This window comes from Callorhinus ursinus, unplaced genomic scaffold, assembly GCF_003265705.2.
Source record: "Callorhinus ursinus isolate GAN/ISIS: 27379988/994484 unplaced genomic scaffold, GSC_fseal_2.0 scaffold44, whole genome shotgun sequence".
Classification (NCBI taxonomy): Eukaryota; Metazoa; Chordata; class Mammalia; order Carnivora; family Otariidae; genus Callorhinus; species Callorhinus ursinus.
The window spans coordinates 6,822,910-6,842,589 of NW_027397106.1; the positions used below are offsets into that span (position 1 = coordinate 6,822,910).

Below are 19,680 nucleotides of genomic sequence, written 5' to 3' on the forward strand. Positions count from 1 at the left end.
GTCTCACATCAGGCTCTGGGCGGGGCGCCTGCTTCTTGTTTGTTGGCTTCAGTCCTCACACTGGCCCCACAAAGTGGGCACAGCACCCCTCGCAGGTGGAGAGATGCCTCTTGCCACTTGGGTGTGGGGGGAGGGACCCCTCTCCTGGGTCCTCTCACCGCCCCTTGCCTCCTCTGCCGTTTGGCTGTGCTCTGGTTTAGGATGTGCCTACGGGGCTGGGGCTGCAGGGGCTGAGGGCCACCCCTCCTCAGCCTCAGCCCGCGTCCACGGAGGGCCTACTGGTGTCTGATGCCTATAAGTTACGCAGGGCTGGGAGGAGTGAAGTCCGGGTGTCCTCTCGCCTCCCTCCTGGTTGTCCAAAAGCTTACAGGCAGGTTGGGGAGACAGGACTCACCAAGAGTAGAATGCAGTAGGTGACCAGTGCCAAAGGAGGGCACAGCGGACCGAGTTCATCCCTTCATTCAAGAAACACTAAATTCACACCTGTTGTCACGTAGTCCTCCTAGACATGTAATTTCCAAAAAATACAGAAATTGGAAAAAGAAGTATTGATGAACCCCATCTCTGTGCCAGGGCACCTTCCTAGGCATTTTAGGGGGGCAGAGACAGAGGTGTATTCATTGATTCAACCAGCATTTATTGGGTTCTTGTCATGTGCTAGGTACTATTCTAGGTGCTGGGATAGTGAGAAGTAAAAAACAAAACAAATTCCTGCCCTTGGAGCTGGACTCTGATGGTCCCTGCCCGCACTGGGCTTGGGGGGCGCCGAACCACCAACGTGACTGGAATCCAGAGGAGGGAGGAACACAGGCAGTGGGCTGAGTGCAGGGAAGAAGGAAGATTCCAGCTGGACTTGAAAGAAGGGGCGGGATCTGGAAAAGTAGAATCTGAGGGGTGAGGACGGTACCGCCAGGGGGCAGCCCTGTGCTTGGAGGGGGTGGACGGGGCCTCTCGCCTGTGTGAGGCTGAGGCAGCTAGCCCTTTGTCCTGTGGCCTGCCTGGGGTTCTCTGAGGTCCCTCTTACCTCATCAGGGGAGTCACCCCAGGAAACCAGGACACCAGATGTGGAAGACGGAGACCCTTCCTGGCAGGAGACTCAAGCTGAATGAGAATCTGGGTTCCCCAAGTGGATGCTTGAACAGGGGCGGGGGCATGGAGGCCATGCTTGCCTGCTGCAGGGCACATCTGGATGCACAGCCATCCCCTCTGGTCTCTTAATATCTGGATAGTCATGGTGGGCACCTCCCTGCCTGGCTCCTCTTGTCTCTCTCTCACGGGCAGAGGACGTTAGAGCAGATGCCCCTTAGCAGCAACCTACTGCAAGCCCACCTTCCTCTGTCCAGTGAGAAACCCCCACGAGGGGTGCTGGCTTCCTGAAAGTCCAGGGGAAAATGGAGCCAGAGCACTGGCCTCGGCAGAACCAGAACCCATGCTCACCATGCCTCTCGCTGGGTGGCTTTGGAGAGGTCCCGTCCCCTGAGCCTCAGTTTCCACATTTGGGATAACAGAATAGCAATGACCACCTCCGAGGGCCTATGGGGGTTTCAGGGTGAAAGGGTTTTGCAGGCATGCCCGCACGTGTGCCGTAGATCAAAGGTAATGGTTAGTGATGGTTGAGTTGGGCCTGGAGACTGCGTTCCCTGACTCCCCAGCTGGTGCTGTCACAGTGCCTTCCAGCACCCCTCAGCCTCTGGCTGCCCTGATGGGGGATGCCAAGCGTTGTTGGCTGAGCCGAAGGAGACCTCTCCAGAAAGCTTTCCCCAATTGTGTGCTCTGTCCTAGGGCCCCTGTTCTCCGCCGCCTCCCCCCCCAACCGGCTTCCCCTTCTCCAGGATGATGGCCCTGCAGACACTCTACCCCTGAGCATCTCCAGCTGCTCAGTCCAGCCTGGCCCAGCTGGCTGTGTGGGCCTAGGACCTGGTCTGGTGGCTGGTTATAAATAGCTCCTGCCCCCACGGCCCTGGGCAGGTCCTCCTGGTGTGGCTGCAGAGGACACTTGAAAAGAGGCGGCTGAGCCTGCCGTCCTCACAGTGCCAGGCCCAGAGCTGGCCTGAGGGTGCCGGGAGCAGGCCCCACAGGCATAGGGGCCAGTGAGCCGAGGAAGGTGCCCTGTGGATAGGGCTGTGCAGGCTTAGGGTGGTGGGCCAGGGCTGGCTGTGGGCTCAAGGCTCTGCTTCTTTATCCTCTGGCCTAGGAGAGAGCGTGGGGGGGGGGGCAACTGGGAGAGCCCCTCTGGGGCTGGAGGCTGAACAAAGGGGACTGTCGGATAGCTGTCTTTGAGTGCAGTTCATTAGGGGGCATCCTGGCCAAATCTTCTCATCGCCTAAATCCTCCCAGCTCCCAGCCCCTGCCCCGGAGGGGCAACACCGTTTAGTGGGAAAGCACAGTGCTCAAGTCAGGAGGCTCCGTTCCGGCACTGCCTGTGTAGACTAACCCTGCGTGGTTCCATGACACCCCTCCTCCCCCGCCCGGGTGAAATGGAGCCGAAGCTGGAAATACCTACCTCGTGGGACCATGGTTACAGAAGTGAGGAAGGGCCCCTTGCAGAGTGTTTCGCCGTGGCCAAGGGAGCCTGCAGGAGGCCAGGGAGGCCCTGACTGCGCCCCCTCTCTGTGTGCCCCCAGGCCACCCCAGGCCCCGTGCAGACACGCCAGGCCCTCAGCCCCAGCCCATGGACCTGCGGGTGGGCCAGCGGCCCCCCGTGGAGCCCCCGCCAGAGCCCGCGCTGTTGGCCCTGCAGCACCCGCAGCGCCTGCACCATCACCTGTTCTTCGCGGGCCTGCCGCAGCGCTCAGCAGAGTCCATGAGGGTAAAGTCCCAGCTCCCCCGACCCGCGGTGGCCTCGAGCTCAGCCCCCCCGCCTTCAGCCTCCCCAGACCCTCGGCTCAATCTTCAACTCCTTGCCCCCCTTCCTGGGCGGCCGGCCCTGCCCACAGCTCCCGATGGACACGCCGGTGCCCCAGTCGCAGGCTGGCCAGCAGGAGCAGGAGCTGCGGCAGCTTCTCCATAAGGACAAGAGCAAGCGGAGTAAGGATGGAGCCTCCTGCCTGGGGTCCATGGCCCGCCCGCGGGGGGCACGTCGGGCTGGGGCGGGAGCGACGCCGGCCCGGGCCTCCCTCTGCTTGCCCGGCGCTGCGTGCGAATGTGGGTGGGGTCTGGAGGCTTCGCGGAAGGGGCAGGGCCCCAGGCTTGGCTCTTGCCTCCAACTGCGGGTACAGACAGGGCGGTGGGCAGGCTGCGGGCCGGGGAGGCCACACTGCCCACCCCCCCCAACCCACTCCTGACCCCCTGCTAGGTGCCGTAGCCAGCAGCGCGGTCAAGCAAAAACTGGCGGAGGTGATCCTAAAGAAACAGCAGGCTGCCCTAGAGAGAACGGTCCATCCCAGTAGCCCCAGCATTCCCTACAGGTAACGCTCCCCTGTGTCCTTGTCATGCCCCCGCCTCCTGAAGTGTCAACCCACGAGCCTTCATCCTCACTCCGCCTGCCTCCCGGGTGCTCATCAGCAGACCTGTACCCCCACCTCTAATTATAATGCTGCCCCAACCTCTCTCCTCCCGCCCAACACCTGCCCCCTTTTCTCCTTTAATTATCACTCCCTACCCCACCTGAAGCCCTTCCTAGCTGCACCCCTCCCCCACCCAGCACAGACATACCAGGCTGGCTTTCTTCTTCCTACAAGAGTCCCTTTTCTCTTTAGGACTTCCCCTAAGCACAAAAATATCCTGCTTCCTAGAGCAGTTTCCTCCCACAGGGGACAGAGTCCCCAGTGTGACTGGCCCTCACCCAAGTCCCGGGACCCTGGCTCCTATGCCAAGATCCCAGCCTGCCTTGCAGGCTGCTGGGAGGGAGAGTGGCCCGGTGCTGCCACCTGGAGATGGCCCCTGTTCTTGGTGGCCACACGACGCCTGGCCCTGTCAGCGACTGCCTCCCCCGGCAGGTCCTGGGGCCCCGTGCTCAGGAAGAGCCCTCACAGAGCCCTTGGCCGCCGGGTCCCTGGGCATCCCTGCCCCTCTGAAGCCGCCTTGGACTTCCCTCCACAGAACTCTCGAGCCCTTGGAGACGGAAGGAGCTGCTCGCTCTATGCTCAGCAGCTTTCTGCCTCCTGTTCCCAGCCTGCCCAGTGACCCCCCAGAACACTTCCCTCTCCGAAAGACAGGTGAGTGGGACGGGCAGGTGGGGGACCCTCCAGGGGAGGGTCAGGAGCGTGGAGGAGCAGGAGGGCCTGGCAGGGCAGCAGCAGGTCAGCCCATGGTGCTTTTGTCCCAGACGCTGCCCTCTCTTGCCTTCACCCAGAGGTGACGGAGGGAGGAGGGTAGTGTGGGGCCATGTAACACCGGTGCTCCCACAGTCTCTGAGCCCAACCTGAAGCTGCGCTACAAGCCCAAGAAGTCCCTGGAGCGGAGGAAGAATCCACTGCTCAGAAAGGAGAGCGCCCCACCCAGTCTCCGGCGACGGCCTGCGGAAACCCTTGGAGGTGAGGGTCCACAGGGTGGGTAGGGGTGGCTGGTGTTGTCGCTCTGGGTCAGGTCCTGCCCAGACAGGGTGGCTGTGCACGGTTATACGGGATGTGTCCTACACGCTCGCCAGGGGGTGGGGTTGAGGCTGAAAGCCAGCCCCTGCTTGGTTGGCTAAGCTGACATCTGCCCAGAGGAAGGGACACCTTAAAAACGTGTGCAAAGGCACCAGAGGCGAGTGGTGGCCTGCCTTCTTCCTGCCCTTCTGGGAAGAAAGCGGGAAGCAGAGGCCACCCCCTGGGGAAGGGGGACTGGCCCCGTTGTCCTGGTCACAATGGGCCGCTGACGGTGCCCCCCCGCCCCCGCCACCCCAGACTCCTCCCCGAGTAGCAGCAGCACGCCGGCGTCAGGCTGCAGTTCCCCTAATGACAGCGAGCACGGCCCCAACCCCGTCCTGGGCTCCGAGGTAAGGCCTTGCTGGGCCAGGCTCTTCGGGGGCGGTTCTGAGGCTCAGCCTTCTTCTCAGCAAGCAGCCCTGACCGAGCTGGGGCCGCAGGGTCTGGGCAGCCTGGAACTGAGCCTCCTGGGGGTTCTGGGGAAGGCAGGCCCAGGGGTAGAGGTCTGGGACCGGTGACCCCTGCCCTGCTCCCCACGGCAGGCGCTCTTGGGCCCGCGGCTGCGGCTGCAGGAGACCTCTCTGGCCCCGTTCGCCTTGCCGACAGTGTCCTTGCTGCCCGCAATCACGCTGGGGCTACCCGCCCCTGCCAGGGTGAGTGGCTGAGGCGCCCTCTCCCCGCCGCCAGCCCCCAGCTTCTGTCGCTCCCTTCTCCTACCACCTCACCCCAACACCTTCACTGCTCTCTCTCGGCGAGGGGTCGTCCCCCCCCACCCCGCCCCCGTGACTTCTCCCTACCTCTCCCCAGGCTGATGCTGACCGCAGGGCCCATCCGACTCTGGGCCCTCGGGGGCCGGTCCTGGGGAGCCCCCATGCTCCCCTCTTCCTGCCCCATGGCCTGGAGTCTGAGGCTGGAGGCCCCTTGCCCTCTCGACTACAGCCCATCCTCCTCTTGGATCCCTCAGTGTCTCACGCCCCTCTGCTGACTGGTGAGTTCCAAGGCTTCTCCAGGGGAGGGGCTGGTCCCTGCATCCTGCTAAGGGCCAAGCTCGGGAAGGGTCCCTTCCTTCCTGCCCCCCTCTGCAGTGCCCCCATCCTGCGTGTCTCCCCGCTGAGCCCATGCCCCCTTGCCACCCCGTGCCTTTGCTTCCTTCCGTTCCTCCCTTGGGTTCCCTCCTTATGCCCCACCCCCACCCCATTCTTTCCAGTGCCCCGGCTTGGGCCCCTGCCCTTCCACTTTGCCCAGTCCTTACTGACCACCGAGCGGCTCTCTGGGTCAGGCCTCCACCGGCCACTAAGCCGGACCCGCTCAGAGCCCCTGCCCCCAAGCGCCACCGCCCCCCCACCGCTGGGCCCCCTGCAGCCCCGCCTGGAACGGCTCAAACCTCACGTCCAGCTGATCAAGGTGAGGGGAACTGGGTAGGGGAGGTAATGAGGGGTTGCTTCACTGGGCCCCTGGGGGCTGAAAGAAGGGAGGCTCAGGAAGGGCTGGGACCTGGAGAGCCAGAGACAGGATATGGCTCCTGAGGGCCCAGAGCCACGTGGCCGCTCAAGTCCCAGCAAGATGAGTGGCCACGCAGCCCAGCCCACCATGGCCCACCACACAGCCTGCACCCCGGCATGTCTTCTCAGTGGGCATCTCCCTTCCCCAGAGGCCAGCCAAGCCAAGTGAGAAGCCCCGACTGCGGCAGATACCCTCCGCTGAGGACCTAGAGACGGATGGTGGGGGAGTGGGGCCAGTGGGGGATGATGGCCTGGAACACAGGGAGTCAAGCCACGGGCAGCATGAAGCCAGAGGCCCTGTTCCTCTCCAGCAGCACCAGCAGGTATGGCACGCCCACGTCCCTGGGAAGGTATAGTCAGGAGACTCTGGGGCCTGGCATAGATGGAAGGGCGGGCTCTAGCTCATCAGTGCAGGAGACAAGTCTGGGACCCAGGCTGCCCTACCAGATCGGCACCAAGGTGCAGACATGCGTCCCCCGCCATGCACACGTTTGCATACGTGCATGCATGCACGCGTGTGCACGCACACATACATGCACACTCCGGCAGCCTGCCCGTCTTGAGAGGAAGCCATGTCCCTTGTCTGGCGCTGAGGCTGGCCTCTCACAGAGCTGGGCATGTCCCTGCCCTGGCCCGTCTGCCCTGTGACCGGTTGTCCCGCGTCCAGAACGGGGGCTGGGACCGGAAACGGGGCACAGCCAGGCGTGAGCGTTTCAGCCAAGGCGCTCTCATAGCCTGAGTCCAGCAAGCCGTGGGGGATTAGTTTGCTAGGGCTGCTGGAACAAGTACCACAGACCCAGCCCCTCAGAGGACAGAAATACGTCGTCTCACGGTTCTGGAGGCCTGGAGGCTGACATCAGGGTTCGTTCTTTCCAAGGGCTGTGAGGGAAGGGCTGCTCCCGGCCTCTGTCCTCCGCTGTAGATGGCTATCTTCTCCCTGGGTCCTCATGTCATCTTTCCCCCGCCTGCCTGTGTCTCACCTTTCCCTTCTTATAAGGACAAAAGTCATATTAGATTAAGGCTCCAATGACCTCACTTCAACTCAAATTACTGCTGTAATTACCTATCTCCAAATAAGGGCACATGCTGAGGTCCTGGGGCGGGGCTTAGGACTTAGGCTTTCACGAATGGGAAGTGGCAGGGCCACAACTCAGCCCACAGCACGTGGCAACAGTCCACGTACCTGCAGTGGCTCACGCACGTCCCTGTGTCCTTGGGCAGTTGGCCCGAGGCCCCTTACCTGGGTTCTGGCTTTGCAGTCCCAAGGGTCTGAGGAGCTCTGGTGGCACAGGGTGGTCATTCTGGGCTACAGACCTTTGGGGGTGGTGTAGGGGGCCGAAGGTTCAGAGATCAAAGGCCAGAGCCCCGCCAGGAGGCTGGACTAGAGACATCCTGGACTCTCTCCCAAAAGGGGCCTGCCTGGAGGTTTCCAAGGCCTTGGGCAGCAGGAGGCGGAGCAGAATCCTGAGACCTGGAGACTGAGGCCCCCTGTGTCCCTCAGGTGTTTCTCTGGGAGCAGCAGCGACTGGCTGGGCGGCCCCCCCGGGGAGGAACGGGGGACTCTGGGCTGCTTCCCCTGGCCCAGGGCAGTCACCGGCCCCTGTCCAGGGCTCAGTCGTCCCCAGCTGCACCTGCCTCACTGCCAACTCCAGAGCCCGCCAGTCAGGCCCGTGTCCTGCCCAGCTCAGAGACCCCTGCCAGGACCCTGCCATTCACCACAGGTGAGGCCTACATTAGACTGGGGCAGGAGAAGGGGCTGGGGGCCTACAGGGGCTTAGGCACAAGTCCATGTCGTGTCATGCTGTTACTCGGGACATTTTTCGAGGCCACAGAGCACTTTCTTGGCCTTGTCAGATCCACACGGGGCATCCCACGAAGCAGGTGGAGCGGGTGGTAGTTCTTCTTTTGCAGATGAGGAGGCCTGGGCTTGGGAAACTAAGGTGACAAGCTTGTCAAAGAGCAAGCTGATGGTCAAGCCAGATTAAGAATCCGGGTCTCCTGACAACTCGTTCAGACCTTTCAAAAATGATATTTACTATGGTTTCTCTGTTGGTACAAAAAAGAGCTCAAGAGCATTTTAGAAATTTTGAGAAATACAGAAAAACGTAAGGACACAATAAAAATCACCAACCGGTGTCCCACCACCCCGAGGCACCTCTCCTAAATGCTGCTCTAGCTTCTCACCATCTTTGCGGCAGCTGTATTCAGATACCATACGCATGCTGGTTGGGTGTTGAGCCCCGCTTATTCTGTTAACGTCTTATGAATACACCCTGATACAATTAATGTTTAAAAATGAGATTTTTATAGTATTTCATCACAGTATTTTCTTTTGTTGAAGATTTCTTATTGGTTGGGCAGTAGGTGGTTACTCATTTTTCCTCATGTGAATTTCCTTGTCCATGAATCTTTACCCATCCCTGGCGTTGTTTCCCAAGGGCTACTTTTAAGGAGTGTGGCATCCCTGGGTCAAGTGGGGTGAACATTTTGAGGCTCCCGATGTCCTGAGGCGTGCTGAAAGTGACCCACCCACCGATAGCGTGCAGGGCCCTCTAGGCGGCCCACTTGTCAGGCCGAAACAGTCACTTCCCCAAAACTGCATCTGTCTTGTCACATGGCCCAGTGTCACTGTGGGCTTCTCAGCTCTTAGCTTGGGGGTTTCTGAGGAATTCTTTCTTCTCTCACGCCCCCGTGGCAGCCTGTCTGGGTCGTGACATCCAGTGTGAGACCCCCGACATTAGGCCTCCTTTTGTCAGGCTCTGGGCTCTTGAGGTCTTGGTAACCATAGGGAGCCTTCTGGGGAGGGTCAGAGGGCAGGAAGGCAGTGGCGCTATGGCCATGGTAGTGGCTGGGGCCGTGCTGGTGTGTGCGGGGGGCACCTGAGGCTGCCCGTGGAAGAGGCTGGGGTGTGTGTGTATGTGCGTGAAGGGCTGAGGGGCCGGATGGGGGATGCGGGGCTGTGTGAGTAGTGGTGGGGGGCTGTCAGGTCTGGCTCCACGTGGGTGTGGGCATCTGCAGCCATGGGGGGGCGGTGGGCGGGGGCTCCCTCGGGCCTGGGCCCTGAGCTCTGAGCCCCGCTCTCGGCAGGGCTGGTCTATGACTCGGTCATGCTGAAGCACCAGTGCTCCTGCGGAGACAACAGCAGGCACCCGGAGCATGCGGGCCGGATCCAGAGCATCTGGTCCCGGCTGCAGGAGCGGGGTCTCCGGAGCCAGTGTGAGGTGAGGCGGCAGCGTGGGCGCATGCGAAACCCAAGGAGGCAGGGGTTGCGGGCAGGAGGGGCCCAGCGGGCCGTGGGCGCGGCAGGGAGGAGGTGAGCAGGGGCAGGGTGGGGGTGAGCCGGGGCTGAGGAGCTCTGCGGGCCCTCCCTCAGTGTCTCCGGGGCCGGAAGGCCTCCCTGGAGGAGCTGCAGTCAGTGCACTCGGAGCGGCATGTGCTCCTCTATGGCACCAACCCGCTCAGCCGCCTCAAACTGGACAACGGGAAGCTGGCAGGTAGGGGCCCAGGGGCACCTGGGATCCCCGTACCTCCCCTGACTCACCCAGCCGCTGCGTTCCCAGCTCTGCCCAGCTTGTCCCTCCAGCATCCTGGGCGTCCCCACGCCGAGGCCCACTTCCCCCTTGCCCTGGGCAGCCGGCCCCAGCCCTCTTCAGGCCAGAGCTGAGAGGCTTCAGCTCACACACCCTGGGCCTCTCCCCACAGGGCTCCTGGCACAGCGGATGTTTGTGATGCTGCCCTGTGGTGGGGTAGGGGTAAGTGTGCCCGGCGTGGGGGGGGGGGCTTGAGCAGCCATTGCCATGGGCTCTCGGAGCGCCTCCCTTCTGTTCTCCCAGGCCCAGCCCCTACCTGCTTGTTCTTGTGGTTCTGCCAGACCTGTTGGGCCAGGGGCTCTCCCATAATGCTCCTCTGCCGGCTAGAAGCTCCTTGTGGACAGGTGTGTCCTCCACCCGTCAGTGTCTCCTGAGCGGGGAGCCCTTTGCCTTGCACTTAGAAGGTGTTTGGTAAATGTGGAGTGAGGCTCAAAGAGCAGGGGATCGTCTCCCTTCGTAAGACCCTGGTGGTGGTCGGGATTCGCCCTTCCACACCGGCCTCCAGGTGGAGTCGGTCTGCTCAGCCTGGGGCTGTGGGGGCGCCTGCAGGGTCCTTGGTGACCCAGGCAATTCTCTCCCACGGCCCAGCTTCCCCTCCTCCCAGTTCACCCTGCTTCCTCTGGTGGTGTCCCAGACAGGAGTGTGGAGGCAGGGGATGGAGGCCTAGTTCCGGAGGGAAGTGGGAGCTGTAGCTGGGGGGCTGTTGGGGAGCCGGTCAGCGCCCTGTTCACAACTTCCCATTTCTTGCCACTTTCTGATTTTTCCAACTGTTGTTGCTTCTGTTTTCTCCTCCCTCCTCTCCCTCTCTGTCTGTCTCTCTCTCTCTCTTTCTCCAGCCTCTTGCGACTCTCTCTGCCTTCCTCGCCTCTCTTGGTCCGCCTCGCCCTCCCCATCTCCCCATCATGCCCCCCGGCCCCTCCCTAGCCTTGAGGCCCAGGGACTGGGTTTGGGGGGCCTCCCAGCCTGGGCTAGGGGCCCTGAGTGGAAGACAGTGGTGCAGACGGCCCCTCGAGCTCCGACCGTCCCGCAGGGCCTGAGCAGAGTCAGCTGGGGCTTAAAACCCCCTCCCGGTCCAAACCCCAAGTCCCGCCCAGGTAACGCCATGCCCCCTCCTCTGAGCGGGGAGGCAGGCGCGATGCTGCCGGCAGAGTGCTGGCCAGATACGGGCTGGTGATATGGACTGAAGCTGGGAAGGAGAAGTCATGCTGGGATTGGGGGACACAGGAGGCCTTGCCTTTGGGTGGTGGGGCACTGGGGAGGCAGCACTGTCTGCCCAGCTCCCTGCCCCTGGGGTCCTGGCCGTGGGGTGGGCACCGCCCAAGTGGGCCCTGGCTCCTAGGGGGGCCTTGGATGATGCGGGCCCTGACTCTGGCCCCCACAGGTGGATACTGATACCATCTGGAACGAGCTGCACTCGTCCAATGCAGCCCGCTGGGCTGCTGGCAGCGTCACCGACCTTGCCTTCAAAGTAGCTTCCCGTGAGCTAAAGGTAGGAGCTTTGAGTGCGAGGTGGGTAAGCCGCAGAGGAGGTGGCAGGACGGGGCAGCAGGGAAGGCCAGACCCAGAGCCCCAGACCTCTCACTCCTCTTGGATATCTGCCACAGGGTGGGAAGGGAAGGGAAATCGAGAGCTCTGGGGACAAAGCTGAGATTCGAACCTTACGCTCATGCTATTTGGTGGGGAGTCAAGCCGCTGGTCTCTAAGAGACCCAGGGTCGTAATTATTCAGGATCATTTCACACACAGACCTGCTCTGTGACCACCGGCACGTTGCAGAGCATCTCTGGACCTTTCCCATTGGCAAATGGGTTCTTTGCAATACCGAGGTTTTATAGACTGGGTTGGTGCCTGTGCTTGTTTGCTCTGGGCTGGGCACCTTCCAGGGGCTCGTGCTGAGGTCCGCACCCCCAGCTGTTGAAGAGCTCACAGCCCAAGGTGGTCACACGTTCAGTGTCCTAGCTCCTCCTCGGGCGGTAGGGGCATGCAGTGAAGAGCTCAGCACTGGGCTTTGCATTCTGGCTTCACCCTTTGACAAAGGGGGCAACTTCCCACAAGCTGTTTAACTTGCCCAAGCTTCAGATTTCTCCTCAGCTGTGAACTAGAGAGAATCCTGTTTATCTCATGGAGATGTTGTGAGGATTAGATGACATTTACCTCAGAGAGATGTCAGGATGAAGTCCTGCGTTTATAGAGAGCTGGGGCACAGTGCCGGGCATGTAGCTTCTGCCCGACAAACAGTTAACTGTGGTTATAAAGTGGTAAGAGTCCAGACACACCAGGGTGGGGGGGTTGTGTTCACGGCCAGCCTAAAGGCAGAGGATGCCTGGCCTGGCCTGGTGGCCAAGCCCCAGGGCACCTCAGATCCAGCCTGGCCACCGTCAGATCTGGTGACAGCTATTGTCTGATGGCCCCTCCTCAAGGGATGAGCCTGGGGTTGGGGGCAGCTTCATGGAGTTGTGGGTCTGAGTGCTGGGCCCTTGGTTGACAATCATTCTTTCTGTTTCCAGAATGGTTTTGCTGTGGTTCGGCCCCCAGGACACCATGCAGACCATTCCACAGCCATGTAAGGCTGGGGGGAAGCCTGGGAGGGGGTGAGATGGGGGGGCATTCCCCCTCCGTCCCCTGAGCCTTCTGGGGCCAGGCCGGGCCAGGGGTGGGCAGAGGATGGAGGCTGGAGAGGTGGAGACCCGGGGGGAATGGGCGGGCAGAGCCTCTCTCTCCTCCTCCCAGGGGCTTCTGCTTCTTCAACTCTGTGGCCATCGCCTGCCGGCAGCTTCAACAACAGGGCAAGGCCAACAAGATCCTCATCATGGACTGGGTAGGTCCCGGTTCCTAGCCCCTTCAGATCTGAGAGCCCCGTGGAAAGAGCCCTGAGCCTGGCATCAGAGGATCTGGCTTCCTGTCCGAGTTCCGCATGAGCCTCCTGGGCCCTCTGTATAAAATGTGGGCGAAGATAAGAGCCACATCGGGGGGCTGCCAGGAGGCCTGGGGGTAATGGCGTGTGGGAAGGTCCTCAGCCATCTCGAACTCCCTCGGCGGGAGGAGCCACTTGAGTGCTCTTTGGCCTCTAGGGGCTTCTTTCTGCAGGTGTCATAATGGCTACATTGCCCCTACAGTCACAGTGTGATAGCAGGTCACCTCAATGTGCCCCTAATCACATCCAGACCCTGTGGTTTGACCTGTGATGGGTTTTGAGCCTGACTGTTACCTGGTTTCAGATGAGGAATGTGAGCCCCGAGAGGTTAAGTAACTTGCACATAGCCACACATCTAGTAAGTCCTGAGACTGGGATTTGAACCCAGGCCAGTTAGCTCTGGAGTCCATGCATCTAACGAAGCTGTATACTCTGCATGAGCGTCTGTGAATGGGACATGCCTCTGCAGCAGTTGAGGACAGTGGAGGAACTTTCCACCCTTGTGCCCACGTGTGGCCCTCTGACTTACCGAGTGTCAGGCCACAGCTCTTCCTAGCCGTCGTGGCCCCGGGCCTCATGGACCTGCCCCTCTGTAACTGAGGTTGGTTTCCCATCACCTATCACTCCTTGACCTTGGGCAAGACACAGTAGTGAAGGTTCCTGACACGTGTAAGCCCAGACCCCTCCCTCTTCTGCCGTACGTGTCTTGCTCTTGCGGGCCGGCTGGCCCTTGGCACGCCTCCTCCCCTTCTGTGCGCACATGGAGAGGGCCAGCGGACTACTTGGGACCACCGAGCAGTGTCGCTCTAGGAACCCCAGTCTCCCTACTCCCAGTCTAGGATCCTGACCCTCAGAAGAGGGACGCTCACAGCCCTTTTGAGCAGCGCCGGCCCCCATCTGTGTGCTTTCAGGCCTTCCCTAATCATTGTCCATCTCCCTGCCCAGGACGTTCACCATGGCAACGGCACTCAGCAGACCTTCTACCAGGACCCCAGTGTCCTCTACATCTCCCTGCATCGCCATGATGACGGCAACTTCTTCCCCGGCAGCGGGGCCGTGGATGAGGTAACGACATGCTCCCTCCCAGCCCCGTGGACTCTGCCTCTGTCACAGCTAGCTGTGGGATCCGGGCCAGGTTGGTTAGCCTCTCTGATGCTCCACTTCTCTACTGGGAAGTGAAGAGGTCGGACAAGCTGGTCTCGCAGCACTGGCATCCTGGGATTCCTCTCCTGGGACTCTGCTCTCCTCTTGTCTCTTGCTTCCTATTTTCCAGGTGGGAGCTGGTAGCGGTGAGGGCTTCAATGTCAACGTGGCCTGGGCCGGAGGTCTGGACCCCCCAATGGGGGATCCTGAGTATCTGGCTGCCTTCAGGTAAGTGCTCTGGGGGCCCAGGGGAGGTCTGCCCAGCAAGGCCACTCTTTCCTGCCCCTTTTCCCAACAGCACCAGGCCGGAGGTGATGGATTGGCTTGGCAGCCCGTCCTCATCCAATTACTGGACATTATAAGCCAGTCCTGGGGTGGGCCTTCCAGACTGAGACAAACAAAAGGAAAGGCACTATTACACTGGTCTCTAGGAGCCTCCCGTCCCCATGAGAAGACAGGAAACACAGAATGAAAAAGTCAAGGGTGCTTTATAAAGTCACACGTTACCCAAAGCCAATGTTGAATTGAGTGCCGGAAGAGAGGCAGGGTGTAGTGAGCATAGCTGCCACGTTCAGTCAAAGAAGGCTGCCCGGAGGAGGTGGGCTTTGCATAGGAGATAAGAAATTTAAAATTGTGGAGAAAGACAGAAAGCAGATGATGTTCATATTGGGGAAGTTGCTTAAGAAAGGGCATTCTAGAAGAGGGGCTTTGGGCTCTGTTTAGGAGCCCTTATATGTTTCATTCCGGCATGCCTATACTCTGGGAAAAGAGAACCCTGGAAGTAGGTCTCAAATACTTTTCTGGAAATATTCACCCTGAGAGCTAGTTCTGTAAGAGCCCTGGACTGGGCTTCCTAGTGTCTGTGTGCCCTGAGCCCGGGGCTCTGAAACACATCAAAATGGACCCCAGAGTTGGGTGAGGGATGGAGGGAGGCAGCTGTGGGGGGCCGGGAGGGGCAGAGGATGAGAGAATGGATCTGGGTGGCATGGGACCTCAAGAGAGTCAGCTCTCAGGTAGCAAGTGGTGAGGTGTGGTCAACTCAGTCCAAAGCGGGTGACAGCTGAGGACCAATAGTTTCAGCCCCCGAGGCTTAGTGACGTGCCCCCACTGTGGTCCTGCCCAACTGCACCCCACAGACACACATGAACACACACACACGTGCGCACACATACACACACACAGACGCGCACCCATGCGTGCATGCACCCTCTTCTTTCTTTCCCTTTGGTGCCCCTTCCTTGACTCCTTCCTGCCTCGGTTCTGGGTGGCTGAGTCCTTAGGCTGTGCTAGGGATATGGGTGGCCAGCCAGGTCAAGGAGGTCAGAGGGATCCATTTATCCTGCTGGGAGGTTGGGTGTCTTGGAGTCCTAAGAGCAGGGTACCCACAGTAAAGCTGGCGGGCAGGGGCGTCTGCCCCTGGCAGCCCTGCACAGAGTGCTGAGCCCCTGCCTCTGGCACCCACACAGGATGGTCGTGATGCCCATCGCCCGAGAGTTCTCTCCGGACCTGGTCCTGGTGTCGGCTGGGTTTGATGCCGCCGATGGTCACCCAGCCCCACTGGGTGGCTACCATGTTTCTGCTAAATGTAAGGAGGGCCCAGCCCAGGAGGCGATGTAGGGAATGAGGGCTAGGCTGGGAGGAGAGGCACTGCCCAAGTCCAGAGGAAGGTAGCAATGGCCGGCCCAGGGCCATGAGTGAGGACTGGGGGGTGACAGCTGGCCCTGGCGTTCCCTAGGCCCTCCTCGCCTAGCCCTGCCCAGAGCCCTTTCTCATGACAGGGCCATCACCATGGGAGGCCTAAGCCACAATCCGGGGGTGAAGTCTGGTAGCCCAGAAGCTCAGCCATGGGATGCCCTTCCCAATGCATACCCCGGTTGTGCATCCCCGGCTGGGCTGGCAGCTTCTCCTGGAGGAGGATGGGAAGGAGCATGTTCTCAGAACAGAGGGAGCCCACTCAGCCTGCTGGGCCCCAGGGCTTGGGGGACAGAAAGAGAAGATGGTGTGGCTTAGTGGAAAAGACGGGCTGGAGTCCAAGCCCCGGGTTCCAGTCCCAGCCCTGCCATTTACTAGCTGTGGGCCTCATGCAAGTCCTTCACGCTCCACAAGCCTTGACTGGGGCATACGAATAGGTTTGGCCTGGGAGTCCGTGTGAAAGGCCTGGAAGAAAGAGAGATGTATGCATCTGATCATTATTTATAAAGGAGGACGGCAGCAGGGAAATCACAGAGAGGGTCCACCTCCCCTCCAGCCCTGCCTCTCCTCTCCCTGCCTACCCAACCATCTAGGTTTTGGGTACATGACACAGCAGCTGATGAGCTTGGCGGGAGGTGCAGTGGTGCTGGCCTTGGAAGGTGGTCATGACCTCACAGCCATCTGTGATGCTTCTGAGGCCTGTGTGGCTGCTCTTCTGGGCAACAAGGTGAGCAGCCCGCCCCCGGTCTGTGCATCCTTAGGGCAGGAAGCCCAGCTCCCCGAGGATGGCCCCAGCAAGCAGGAAGATGGGGTGCCCCCAGAGGGCTCGCAGATAGGGCCGGGGTAGCAGGCCTAGAATGAGGGGGATAGAGTGGGTACCCCTTCCCCAGGTCAGGTCTAGGACCAGTGTTTCCAGCCCTAGGCAGAGCCGGAAGCACATGCATATTTGTTCCTGGAAAGCCAGGGCCCTAGGGGTGGGAGAGAGCTGGGCCTGTGGGTCCCCAAGAGCTGACGTGCTGTTTTCTCTTACAGGTGGATCCTCTCTCAGAAGAGGGCTGGAAACAGAAACCCAACCTCAATGCCATCCGCTCTTTGGAAGCCGTGATCCGGGTGCACAGTGAGTACGGAGAGGGGGCACCTGCTGGCCCCAGACTTGGGAGAACCTCAGGGCATCTCCTGCCCTCAGTAACCTGGGCCCCATGGCTTCCAGTGCCCGCCAGGCGAGGGGCTCCGCTGCTGCGCCAGAGTAGGCTTCCTATGAATTACCCCAACGGTAATGGTGGGACTGCCTCCCTCCCTGCAAATGGGTACTCTCAGCGCCCTCCAGATGGATCCAGTGGGGACCACCAGTCAGTGGGGACCACCTGCCTCCTCAAGGCAGAACGGGCCTCCCATCCCCAGCTGCAGCCCTAGGCCAGGGCCAGGCCAATAGCAATAGGCCTTTTGCCAAAAGCCCTGGTTCTACCTTGACCCTCAGTCCTGTCCACAGGGATCTTGGGAGCTCTGCCTGCTTTGGGGGCTGGTCTTAGAATAACCCCACATCTGGGGGTGCCTGGGTGGCTCAGAAGGTTAAGCATCCAACTGTTGATTTTGGCTCAGGTTTTGATCCTCAGGGTCATGAGTTCAAATCCTGCATTGGACTCTACGCCCAGCGTGGAGTCTACTTAAAAAAAAAAAAAAAAAAAAAAGGAATAACCCTACATTTGGAAAGCACTTTAAATTTTTCCCTGCAACTTAGCATCTGTGGAGCACTTTATGTAAAGACCCGTGTTCAAGGGGTTCAATGCTAGGGATACAAAAACGGAATAAAAGTAGATTTCCCCACATCCAGTAGAGGAAGTGCGCGTAACAGTAGCGATGCTGCTGGTCCTTTGTATGGCGTCTTCACGCTGGGCCAGGCTCTGGGCTGGGCGTGTGCCATGGACGTTATTTCTGACAACAGTGGGCAGGATGGTCGTGTCCATGGCTTGGCGGGGGCGGTGGAAGCCCGGGGCCGTGAGTGACCCGCTGGCGGCCACACAGAGCAGCGTGGTGGGGGTCAGCTCTCTGGGTCGTGTCCTTCGCGCCTCCCAGGCTGTCCTGGCCTTACGTGCTGGACCCCGTCTAGGGAAGAGTGAACCCCACAGTGTGGGAATGGCTCAGGGGTGGGGGAATAGCTTGGGCACCTGCTAGGGCCCCCCAGCAGCCACAGCGAATCAGCTCTGCTCCCCCTGGCAGGGCTGCGGGGGGCCGAGGGGGCAGGTGAGGGGACGTGTTATGTTGAGGGTAGAAGCGGGTGAGAACGCTGACCCCAAACTGAGGGTGTGCCTGCCGCTGTCGGGCCCTCGGCCTGAGAGGTCCAGCCTTAGATCAGTCTAGGGCGCGTGGTGTGGCAGGGTGGGGGGGCTCGTTTCCCCGACCCTGCCTGAGTTGGCTTCTTGCCCCAGGTAAATACTGGGGCTGCATGCAGCGCCTGGCTTCCTGTCCAGACTCCTGGGCGCCCAGGGTGCCCGGGGCCGACACAGAAGAAGTGGAGGCAGTGACGGCACTGGCGTCCCTCTCCGTGGGCATCCTGGCTGAAGAGCGGTAAGGCCCGCCCCCTGGCCCCCAGCCTCTCCACCCCTCGGACCCTCCCAACTCGAGGACCCCAGATCCCAGCACAGCCGCCCCAGCCTCCTGAGGTCCTCCAGCAGCCCCCACCCTTGTCTCTCCCCCAGGCCCTCAGAACAGCTGGTGGAGGAGGAAGAACCCATGAATCTCTAAGGCTCCAGAACGGATCTGCCTGCCCACCCTGCCCTTTGGACCTGGTTCTCTTCTAACCTCTGGCAACAGTACCCGTTCCCGGGGTCTTCAGAGAGCCTTCGGGCAGGTAGTTGGGGCCAGAGAACAGCCCCTTGCAGTCACCCCAAGGAGCCTGAGAAGGGCCCTGGGTCTAGGATAGGGACCAAAGAGGACCCGGAGAGGAGGCAGGCTGGGCAGCCAGGCAGGCCTCAGTAGGGCTCTCTCAAGAACAGAGTCTACCCCTTTGGGGTCCGGGCCCCTGGCTGGGCCCCCATTCCTCAGGACTGCACAGAGGAGGACTAGCTCAGTCGGGCCCACCGATAACCACTATTCTTGGCTCTGTAGACCCTGGGCTTTGCACACAGCCCCAGGCTCCACACAGAAATGTGAACTTGGCCTCAGCCAGGGTGGTCCTTCCTAGGCTCTGAGGGCTGGGCTGGAGTGGGGGAGAGGGGGCTGGGTAGGAGGAGCCAGGGGGTCTGCCATCCCTGAGGGCAGGGGGCGTCCCTCTTGCCTGCTTCCTCAGATGACTCTGGAAGCTTCCCCTCCACCCCCACCCCGCCCCGCCACTGTGCAGGGAGACAAAGCTCCTTCCAGGAGCAGCCATCAGCAGGCCTCCCATCTGGTCCCTGGCCCCACCAGAGGCCACCCTACGTCAGCCATCTCAGTGCCCTGGTGGAGCAGACAGGTGCTCTGGGAGTCCCGTGCTTCCTAAGCCAATGGTGCCAAACTCTTCATCTCTCCTCAGCGGCACGGCATGACCACCAGGGGCCCCTCAGTCACTGCCCCCCTCCGTGAGACTTCTCTCTTTCTGGGGTCTCCCTCACCCAGCTCTGACTCCTGCCCTACATAGGACTAGCTTGGCTGAGGGGAAAGGGGGTGGGAGAGTGGACGCAAGACCTGGGGGAGGGGAGGCTGCCCTGGCAAAGTCTTCAAGGCTTCTGGGGTCCGGGCCTGGGGCCAAGAAGGAAAGTGTTGGGGTGTGTGTGTGTGTGTGTGTGTGTGTGTGTGTGTGTGTGAGAGAGAGAGAGAGAGAGAGAGAGAGAGAGAGAGAGAGAGAACGTGTGTGTGTGTGTGTGTGTGTGTGTCTTCCCCAGGACCACCATACCCTGTGTATGTATGCATGTTTTTGTAAAAAAGAAAAAAAAAATGGAAAAAAAATCTGAACAATAAATGTTTTATTTGCTTTAAAGGTGCCTGTGAAAGGGCCTCTGGGGATGCGGGGTGAACCGCGGGCGGACAGCAGCGCGGGGGCGGGCGGCGGGCGTTCGGCCACACAGCACAGTGTGCGTCTCCTTTGATGTGGGGAAAAAAAGGGACCAGGCTGGGCTGCGGGCCAGCCCCCCTCTAGCTCCTTGCCCTTCTGTGGGTAGCTCCCTTGCAGGAAGAACCCATTCTGAACACACCCTAGCTGGCCCCCACTCGCCCCACCTTGGGGTAATAAAGAGGCAGCAGCTCTGGGCTGGGTCCAGAGACAGAAGGCCCACTGAGCGGGCGGGGCTAGAGATA

The 19,680-nt window shown here is 60.7% G+C and overlaps 1 protein-coding gene across 3 annotated transcripts in view; it reads left to right on the forward strand.

Moving 5' to 3' along the window:
- HDAC7 (histone deacetylase 7) overlaps window positions 1-19,363 on the forward strand; it is a 35,762-nt gene extending 16,399 nt beyond the window's left edge. For 2 of the 3 annotated variants that reach the window (XM_025882724.2, XM_025882723.2), the window contains exons 3-26: window positions 2,625-2,809; window positions 2,937-3,027; window positions 3,296-3,407; window positions 4,042-4,157; window positions 4,350-4,475; window positions 4,830-4,921; window positions 5,114-5,224; window positions 5,379-5,559; window positions 5,779-5,975; window positions 6,223-6,396; window positions 7,575-7,794; window positions 9,161-9,294; window positions 9,447-9,567; window positions 9,776-9,825; window positions 11,045-11,152; window positions 12,170-12,225; window positions 12,393-12,480; window positions 13,522-13,641; window positions 13,850-13,947; window positions 15,186-15,304; window positions 16,005-16,138; window positions 16,444-16,528; window positions 17,838-17,976; window positions 18,108-19,363. In XM_025882724.2, coding sequence (XP_025738509.1) covers window positions 2,625-2,809; window positions 2,937-3,027; window positions 3,296-3,407; window positions 4,042-4,157; window positions 4,350-4,475; window positions 4,830-4,921; window positions 5,114-5,224; window positions 5,379-5,559; window positions 5,779-5,975; window positions 6,223-6,396; window positions 7,575-7,794; window positions 9,161-9,294; window positions 9,447-9,567; window positions 9,776-9,825; window positions 11,045-11,152; window positions 12,170-12,225; window positions 12,393-12,480; window positions 13,522-13,641; window positions 13,850-13,947; window positions 15,186-15,304; window positions 16,005-16,138; window positions 16,444-16,528; window positions 17,838-17,976; window positions 18,108-18,153 — 2,903 coding nt within the window. In that variant the 3' untranslated portion in view covers window positions 18,154-19,363. The remainder of the gene's footprint in view (window positions 1-2,624; window positions 2,810-2,936; window positions 3,028-3,295; window positions 3,408-4,041; window positions 4,158-4,349; window positions 4,476-4,829; window positions 4,922-5,113; window positions 5,225-5,378; window positions 5,560-5,778; window positions 5,976-6,222; window positions 6,397-7,574; window positions 7,795-9,160; window positions 9,295-9,446; window positions 9,568-9,775; window positions 9,826-11,044; window positions 11,153-12,169; window positions 12,226-12,392; window positions 12,481-13,521; window positions 13,642-13,849; window positions 13,948-15,185; window positions 15,305-16,004; window positions 16,139-16,443; window positions 16,529-17,837; window positions 17,977-18,107) is intronic. The other variant, XM_025882725.2, reaches the window with a different exon arrangement.
- The last annotated feature ends 317 nt before the right edge of the window (window positions 19,364-19,680 follow it).